Genomic DNA, 10,041 nt, shown 5'->3' on the forward strand with positions numbered 1-10,041 from the left:
TCTTCCTCTTCCTTTTCATTTAATAGCGCGTTGCAACCAACATTAAGGCCCATTACCGCCACCTACTGGCTGGAAGGTGAACCAGGAAAAAAATCACTTGATGAATCACCAGTCCGGTTTGTTTCAAGTAACATTTACTAAGTAATACATTAAAATGTACAGCTGTATTAGCTGTCGGCCAGATTATAAATTCGTTTTATCTCTGTCATGATGCATTTTTCACAGCTGATAAATGCTTGATTTTTATTGATTGCCTATTGATATTTGTTTTTTCTAAGGTTCTTAACGTTACTGGGCGGTAATGGGCCTTAATGTTGGTTGCAACGCACTATTAAATGAAAAGGAAGAGGAAGAATGTTTGGCCTTCTATGTGTTTTCTTACATTCACCTGTTTATATATAATATAATATATATATATATATATATATATATATATATATACACACACACACACAAAAATCACACAAAAATCACACAAAAATCACCATCATATATTATTTTATTGTATGTATTTCATTAATTTGCAATGATCAGATTTTTTTTCTCACATTGTAGTAGCCTAAAGTATATGGTATACAGTGACGTGCGGTGAGGTTCGTGGCTGGTGAGGCACTGACACTACATAAATCAGATTTACAAATATATGAACCCAATAGAGTAGCTTACATCACCATTCAATTGGCAGCTTGCACATTGACTATTGTTTTTCATATCAGCATTATTTACACACACATAGGTAAGGTACATATTTGATTCCACCGGGAGCGTGTGCGCCACGATCTGTCCCACCGACCTGCACCACCGGGGGCGTTTCAGAAGCGGAGCGCTCGCGGGCACAACCCGCGAAAATCGTGAGATTCCGCGATAATCTGTGTAACAACCCCGGATGAATAAAGAGAACAACAAACACATAAAAGGTTACTTTACCTGTCCGATGTTGAATTGCTGTTGATTTGGTCATATTTCCTTGTTTCTTGAGACATTTTTAAGCTTGGATATATAATCTTACATGTTTGTGGTAAAAGCAAAATATAAGAAGAAGAAAAATGTAGAAGAAGAGCAACGACAGAACAAGCATAAACCAGACCCGTGGGCTCTCGCACGCCCTCTTCAGTGAGGCAGAGGTAGTGTTTGCCTCTCTGTGCTTTTTCACTGCGGTTTAATGTCAGATCAGCAACACTAAATATGTTCTACACATACGTGAAATACAGTACCTATTCTATGTAAAGAAAGGACATATAATAAAAGTGTCTACAAATATTACAGTGGTGACAAACAATGAGAAAGCAAAAGGCACACGCTCAACCCAGTTAGTAAGGGATTGCGCAATCTGAGGTGAGGCTCAGCTCGTCTCTGCCTCACCTCAAGTGTCTCCTCAGTTTGAACAGGACATGCGCTAATTCAGCGATTTTGATTATAAAAATGCTTGAAATGGTTGGAATCATACATAAATTACATTTATAGCACAGATCAGTATGGAAATATTAATATTTATTTTATTTTAGCATTATTTGTTTTTTTACTTGTCATGATGACAGGTGCCTCTGGCAGTGGAGTCCGAGTGGTATATCCAGTCCACTCTGCCTCTTTGTCCCACTATCACCAGTCCACTTTGCCTCACTATGACCAGTCCATTTTGCCAGTTCACTTTGCCTATCACCAGTCCGCTTTTACATTACAGTCATTTAGCAGACGCTTTTATCCAACGTTTTATCCAAATTCAGTCTATATCTATCTACACAGATATCTACACACTGTAGACGCAACTACGGGAGCTGCTGTGGGGTTAAGTGTCTTGCTCAAGGACACATTGACATGAGACTAGCAGAGCCGATCGATAGCAGATGCTGAGATGAAGCTGAAGCTGCCCTCACACAATTGTTGTCATGTTTTCAAATGGGTACATGCGTTGTTGGGCAAAGTGTCTCATAACAGAACAGATCTATTGAACACTGAAAGCCAAACTATTGTAGATTATAATGATGTTCTCGCTGTATTGTAGCATTTTGAGCGTCATGTGCTTTACTTTGTTGCACACTTACTTGGGTTTATTTGATCTCATATGCATGTAGTAGTGCAGAGTTGTGGAACCCATCATCTCCTCTTTTAGTGGATTTGTTGGTCAACTTCCAAACCACCAACATAAAAGCTAATTTGTGTTGCATTTTTTTACTAAACACTGATCAGTTCCTCCATTCTATTAGTATGCCAGAAAAATATCTAGTATGTCCTAATACATAGTATATCAAATACAGTTTGCCACAAATACCAGGATGTACTGCGTCTGGTCGAATAACTGGTGATGTCTGAGATGCCATATTTAATTCTGAGGAGAAAACACTGACTGGACAGATTGTTTTGTATCTCCAATTCTGTGGTCCTGTGAGTCTAACTTCAAAGGAGTCAGATCCAAATATCTCAATCCAGCTTCAAGTCTTTGACCCAACAACTGCTTCAACAATAGATTCCAATTCCACATATTGGTGCACACCCAGAGGCCAAAATGCCTTGAAGTAAAAAAGTACACGAGCAGATTATTTCATTGGAACCCATTGAAGACCCAAACATGCTAGTCACCACAACCTCATCAGGAATATTTAATTTGACTGTATGTCTTTAGTTAGCTAGAGTTAGAAAACCTCTTGACCCCCCCTCTTATACCTTTAATATTTGAATACCCAGATGAAATACGGTGCAAAGTCATCAAACTGCCAGGAATGCTGTTGGAGGAAAGTAGATGATGCAAAGCCATAATGTAAACAAGACTCATGAGACATTCTGTTTGTGTATTAGCCGGGGATAGAGTTAGAACTTATTTTGGATGTTAACACCACAGGCAAGAAGAAGAAAAACAAATGAAGGATGAGGGAGGGCACTTACTGACAAACAAATTGAAGAACATTTGAACAGTTTTCAGTGCGAAACACTGAAAATGTGCACACACACAGAACATTTTCAAACTAGCTCTGAAAATGAGCACACAACCACTGAACAAATGGGAAGTATGCACTGAAAATGAAAAAATGAAAATAGAAGTAATCATTTTAGTACTTTTAATAAACTTTAATAAGGAAAACAAATGAAAGGAAGGCAAGGAGCTCATTGCGTGGAGACTGCATGTTCTCCCTGTGCCTGTGTGTGTGTGTGTGTGTGTGTGTGTCCTGTATGCAGGTTAGATTCATTGTTGAATCCAAATTGCCCATATGTGAGCTGGGAAATTGGATAAAAAATACATGGAAATCAGGTTCTTTTGTTCTCAGAGATAATGCATTTCTATTTTAAGGGGGAGCAACAAATTCAGCAAATATAAAGGTTGATAAACAGAGTATATTTCCATTTAGCTGGTGCCTCTTGCGTTTATTGAGGTGTCATAACAAAATCCCAAGGTCGACCATACATTCAGTACAGTTAGCGGTTATCCAGATCTGTGCCAGTGTGAGCAACATGCAAAGCTGGTCAAAGTTTGTTGACACAAGGAGTTACATTTTACAACAGTGTTCATATACAGTACATAACAGGAAGGCAGCAAAATGACATGCACAGCAAGTCAAATACACTGCAATGGACAATTGTTAAATGCTTTCTTTGTGTTTCAACAAATATCCAGTCCTCACCGGTGACACTGTTACACCGTCTTCCTGGTTCAAATTGGAGCAATAAGGACTAAGATTGGACCAATTCTTTCTCGAGATATTCTCCAGTTGAACTGAGACAATATTTCGTTCCTATTATGTTTTGAGCCTAACTCTTTATCAATTAATCAAACTGAGGGTTCATAATGTGCTCACCTGTTAATGGTATTGCAGCTGTGTAGTATGTGTAGTAATATGAAAACCATTTGTTTTATTTTTGCTCTTGCATTCTGACTTACCATACTTACTTTGTTAACCTTGTGCACTATGCTTTGGCAATATTGGACTATGGTAACCATGCCAATAAAGCACATTTCAATTTGGATGCTTGTCTATCAGATAGTTTACCTGAGCTATGTTGTGAATTTCTTCTCTTTCATGCTCCTTTCTACTAGTCACCTCTGAACAGAGGAACAGTAACAGCTCTTCTTTCGTGCAAATTACTAAAATACCATTCAAATAGGTAGTAATCTGGGTACCCATATCAAATAAACATTGAAAGAAATTGAATAAAATAAATAAATAAAATCTATTTCTTGAAATATCTTGTGATTTACCCAGATAAATAAATATGAATCAATTTCACCTAAATATTCAGTAAATACAACACATTTTAACTGTATACATATTTTTTTTGTTTAGATTTAATTAATGTATTCAATCATTTTTACTCACAGTTGTAGTACTTAAAATTGTGTCACTTTGTTGCCATCATTTATTTAAATCACCATTGTTCAGAGTTTTTAGAGTGTACCGAAAGGCTACTATACATATACTGTACATACCACCTCACGCATAAGATACATGTTTCCTGTTCAATTCACCCATTACCTTAGAAAAACACGATAGTTGTGGAAACACAACAGAGAAACTACAGTTTAGTCAAGGCCCAAGTATTCAAGTATTAAGAACATATTGTCTGTAAAATCAATGTTTCGCGTATTAGAGGACTTTAGTTACAAAAATAACAAAAGTTATAGAGTTTTAGTCATACTTACATACATAGATACTAATATAAAGTATTATTCATCCACCTTCAATAGTGGTGCTCCTGTATTGGAAGCTGCTCATCTCTTCACTAAGACCAGACAACTTGGACTTTACTGGACGTCTCACAGTTCAACCACTCAAGATGACTGATCCGCCAGCAGTAACTCACATCCACATACTTGAGTCTCTGGCTCCGTTGCATTAAACTTCTCACTGTTAGCATCTTCACATCGGTGCGTGGCAGGTCAATACGTTGTACCCGTCCAAGTGGCATGAGAGGTGAGTTTGTGGACTCTGCAAAGAGATACTGGTCCAAGTCCAATACGTGCAGTACATCCTCTAAAACGCAGTCCAGAGGGCAGGGCAGGGAGAGCAGTGACAGCTTCTCCAGTAAAGGAGAACCAGTCAGGAGACACTTGAGCACTCTCTTCAGGGACATCCAGGACATGACAGGCTTCATTTGGCTGTGCTCATAGGAGAAACTTTAGACATAGAGACAAAGAAAGAAGATGGATTACTATAACAGGAAGTAGTAGTAGTTATAGGTCATGGTTTACCTAAAGACCTTTATCAAATTAGGATTTAAATTAAATTAAATTGAACCTGCTAGGAAATAAAGATGTATTAGCAGGTAAATGACACAAAAACAGCCTTGTTCAGTGAGTTAGAAGCATGGATCTACACCGTTTCCATCTTTATTTTACTTGGATACATATCATAGATAAGATATGTGTTAGGTTTATTAGAAACACCATTATTTCCCTTGCAAGGCACAGCATAGCTGCGTCAAAGACATGATTACATGTGTAGTCTGTATCAGGAGCAAACCGTAAATCCACCAACTCACAAACAAGGGTCGATAGTTCCTAGTGTACTACATAGAGTATCAATAGTAGCCTTACTTGAGTGTGAGAGAGCAGAGGTTGGGCAGCTGTGGAAGATCCTGTCCGTCCCCCTGATCCTCCTCATCTGCTGCTCCCTGTGGGGTGGTGGGAGGTTCGGCAGAGATGAGCAGGTCTCTGAGTCTGGGACAAGCCTCGATGACCTCCAGTAGAGGGGTGTGAGGGCTGGTTTTCACTCCCTCCAAGGTGAGAGAGACCAAAGAGGAGCCTGCAACTTGCAAGGCAGGAAGGAGATCCACCAGAGGGCCGGGGTGGTGTACCGAGAGGCTCCGCAGCTGGCTTGACCACATCTGGAGGCCTGCGGCTAACAGAGACCCCTGGCTTCTTCCGCTAGTATTTTCAAAATCATCAACGTTCACAGATATGGAGTTAATGTTTGGACATGCACGACTTAAACTGTCCAAAGAGTCACATGACAAACCCTTGACGTCCTTCAGGAGCAGGATCAGGCGTTCGTCACCTGACGAATCTCTTCCTCGCTTTTTGTCCTCTGTTTGGTTCAGAGAGCAATTTGGCCCTTCATCTCTGTTTGCGTCTTCCTCACTCTCACTACCATACCCACCCCACAATATCCCTTCCTCCTCCTCCTCTTCTTCTTCTTCACCTGCTGCTGCTCCTTCTCTCTTTTTCCTCCAACTGTCCGGGCCTTGCCTGTGCCTCGACTCCCTCCACACCTCCCAAAGCCTGGGAACTCCTTCTCTGTCAGTGAACTCCTCTGTCTGGTCGAACCGTCTGTGCTGGATGAGACAGCAGGCCTGCGCAAGTCCCTCCATGGCCACTCTCTCCAGGCTGGGCAGGGAGAGAAGGAGGTAAGCTGCTGCCACCACAGGGTCTCCCTCTTGTTCCCCAAACCCAATATCCAAAGCCAGCAGACTGCTGAGGGGGAGAGGAGACAGGGGTGAAGAGCAAGAAGAGGAAATAGAAGACTGGGAGGTGCAACGAGGTGACCTAGAAGGACAGTCAGAGGACAGGAAGGATCCCCCACCTCCAAGAGGAAGAAGAGCAGCAGGGGAAAGTAAATGACAGCGGGATATGTCCAGATGGCGCAGCAAACGACAGCGATGGGCAATCGTCTTGATTACACATCTGTCACAAGGTGTACCAGCCAAGGAAAGCGAGCGCAGGGCTGGAAGACAGCAGAGGGTTTCAGACAGGACTTTTGAGGGTAGCTGCTGGCCTCCAGACAGCTCCAGGCTCCACAGACCCTGAGACAAAAAAGAGGAAATATAAAGACATTAAGGAATTAAAGGCAAAAAGAAAAAAAGATATTAAAAGAACAGAACAACTTTTACTGTGCTAATTGTGTCTACCACTCCTGTTTACAGTGAGTTCAGGTGACACATCCAGGCAAAAAACACAGTTTAATTATTATTTTAAGCCTGGGAAAATATTGGCTACATCCACAAACAATGAACTAAATGCACATAAAGTGTGGATTCATTCAATATCAAAAATATGTTCAAGCTCTTGGACTCTAGCCCTATTTTTAGGCCTCTGCTTGAAAATTGCATATCCATACTAAAAAGAGTGTATTTCTCTAACTACAAGGTTTATTTTAATAGTTTTGGTGTTATAATAAAGGTAACACTTGTGAGATTTGTTCAGATGTGTAAATATCAGTGTATATGTTACTGGTTAAGAGTAAATGAAGACGGCACACAGCACAAATTGAAAAGTTTCAGGTTCGCCTGAAAAAAAAACACTTTTATTGTTATTTTTTATTGTTATATGTTATAATTATTATTATTTCTTTGAAATGATGCAGCTGACAGCCTAAAAACTCTCCCAAATCATAGCACAACATGTTAACAGTCTCTCTGCATGACTTTGACTTTGATAAAATGAAGTAGAACAAAGTAGAGAAGTTTTAGTAAAGAGAGGTCAGGCGAGGTCAAGCACAATTGTCATTTTGGAACCAGCTGTTCCAGCTAAGCTAAGCTAAGTAAGGAGCTTTTATGATTTTGATCGATAAAACGGTTTGTGCTTCTGGTGCTTGTTTGCTCACAGCTTTGTAATGGTTTCACGGAGAGACATTCTGAATCTCTGGAATCTGTGTTGAATTCTCTTGCTTTTTGCTATCTCGGTTGTCCGGTTAGCCTTTAGCTTTGTGTTTGTATCTCGGAGAGGAGCACGAAGCTCGACGAGTCATGGCAAAAAATACGTGATATTGTGGTAAATCTTCTAGTTGATTATATTAGTTGTGTAGAATTGTGTTTGGAGTTTGTAAAAATGGCTTAGATGATAGTATTGCCCAGACTTTTTTTAAAATCTGGTATATAACATGTATACATGCATTATATTCGCTCTGGAGGAGTGCATTTATATATACTACTCGTCTGAGCCCGAGAGCGGGGGGCGTCGTGCAGAACAGGTTTATTGTTCTCATATTTAGCATTTCCTCAGGTGAAATAATCTGCCAAACTGTGAGAAACACTGACAAGATTCAAACCAGTGAGTGAACAACATACAGAGTCAGACGTATTTCTCTCTTAAAATACATGATCCATCTTTTATGCAGAATAAATGATTCTATCTGACCTGGCAGCGTGCAGCAATGTGGGCACAGAGGGCGGAGGTGACCAGACCAGGACAACTTTCCAGGGACAGGCCACGGAGTTGGGGGACCAGCATGAGGTGGAGGGCTGCACGGGTCATCTGCTTTCTGGTGCACAGGAGCCACGTCAGCTCCTCGACCAGCTCACCCGCTACATGGAGAGTAAACGATAGAAAGAGAGACAGACGTGGATTAGAAGTGATCAGTGTAAATCACTTTATCTGGCACTCATGTGAAATCACATGCCAAACTACTGCAGCCTCTTATTCAACCTCTGACTCAGCACAAGAGAAAATATATAATTCCAGTTATTCCCAGACTTTAATATTCATATATAAATCCCTTTTGCTGATACAGTGAATTGTATATTGCTAAAGTCCACGTGGTTAAAGGACACGTTACTTGTAAGACAGGAGCATTGTTGTCTGTTAAATAAGCCCTGACACACTCACGCAGTACGTTGAAGGGCCCCATGATGTATCTGAATGAATAATGATCCAGGTAGTTATCCGCATAGTCCTTCGCCCACACTTCCTTCATGTTGTCTGCCAGGCTCAGTAGACAAAGACGTGTCAACGAAAGGACAAGGCCAGTTTCATCTGTCTTCCCGCGGCTCCCCATCCACTCCGTATTCCTCGTCCTCCTCCGCCCGGGCCGAGCCTTTGCCCCACCACGTTCACCCGGAGCCCGAAACAGAGGCATTGCCAGACAGGAAGTGGACTCTGTGTGATGGGTGATAGAAAGAAGAGACAAATATATTTCTGATACCAAAAATTATGTTTACTTTTTTAGATTTACTTCTACAATTTTCTACAATTAGTAAATTATTGTTATTTCTTAAGGCTTTTAAAGATAGCGTAATGCACAAAAAGTAAACGTAAATGATCACAAACAATGTGCTGTGTACATATTGTGTAGGACAGGGGAGGCCAAACTTTGTTGACTGTGGACCGTATAAACAAGAATTTAAGTCACTGGCCAAACAATAGTAAATGCGTAGTTTTCATTCAGTTACACTGTCAGTAAATCACTGTATTTAGACCAGATAACAACATATGACACAACAACACATATTTTCTTTTAAAATAACAACACAGCACTAATAAGCAGTCTAACGTTTGACATTACAGTCATTTATTGGTGAACCCACATATTACAAAGAGTACTTGTGTACTGTATCTGCTGCTCTTAAAATGTATTTCAATGAATTCAATACTTTTAAACACCCACCTAAAATATTATGACGTTGCGTGTAAATACGGAGATAAGTCAAGTTAAAACAGGAGGAAATTGAAATATTGGTTTCTGGTCATGGTCTAAGCACCCATTTAAGATTACTATTACTATTATTCATTAATTATAGAGACGGACCAAACGAGATGGAGGTATAAGTTAGTTAGTTAACTAGTTATATATATTTACAGTAGGACTATGAGTTATATTAGTCAGTGTGTACAGTGTAATATCCAATAAAGAATAAGAATTTCTATCGCATTAAGACTTACCTGACAAATCACTTAGGTGTTGTTCCTTATTAAATCTAATCCAATAAATAAATAAGGAATGTAAAGCACAAGACGTTTGGCAACCTTTGCTCTACACGATTCTCAGCCACACTTCCTGATATTAAGGTGTGATCTTTAGGCCTGAGTTTAGTCTCCAAGGCAGATTTACTCTCAGGCGGTAAGGGCTGCTGCCGATCAAGGCCAGGGACAGCCTAACGCGTATTCTTAAACATAATCGTGGTTTTGACTGTGAGTCTACCACGTCTTGACAATTTAGTTACTGAAGCGGCTGTGCACAGTCAGTTGGGTAATGTCTTCCTGAAAGATATTACTTCGGGTAAAAATACACTCAAATAGCGGGCTGGATTGAAAATAAACTGCGTTCAAGGACGATGTGCAGTTCCCAAACCGTTTCACATAGACGCTTAAACGGTTGTTTAATTAAGCACCGTTAAGTA

General features: G+C 40.2%; 1 protein-coding gene across 1 annotated transcript; it reads right to left on the bottom strand.

Annotated features, from left to right (window-relative positions):
• Positions 1-3,039: 3,039 nt before the first annotated feature.
• si:ch211-214j8.12 (uncharacterized protein LOC100000539 homolog) lies at positions 3,040-9,675 on the bottom strand. Its single transcript, XM_068704150.1, has 5 exons — positions 9,584-9,675; positions 8,531-8,800; positions 8,063-8,229; positions 5,525-6,729; positions 3,040-5,104 (listed from the first exon to the last, which is right to left on the bottom strand). Exons 2-5 carry the CDS (start codon positions 8,778-8,780, stop codon positions 4,711-4,713), a joined length of 2,016 nt encoding a protein of 671 aa, XP_068560251.1. The 5' UTR covers positions 8,781-8,800; positions 9,584-9,675; the 3' UTR covers positions 3,040-4,710.
• Positions 9,676-10,041: the final 366 nt, after the last annotated feature.

This window comes from Cebidichthys violaceus, unplaced genomic scaffold (assembly GCF_023349555.1).
Source record: "Cebidichthys violaceus isolate CVI_PGR_0920_01 unplaced genomic scaffold, fCebVio1.0.p SCAF_9, whole genome shotgun sequence".
NCBI classification, from domain to species: domain Eukaryota; kingdom Metazoa; phylum Chordata; class Actinopteri; order Perciformes; family Stichaeidae; genus Cebidichthys; species Cebidichthys violaceus.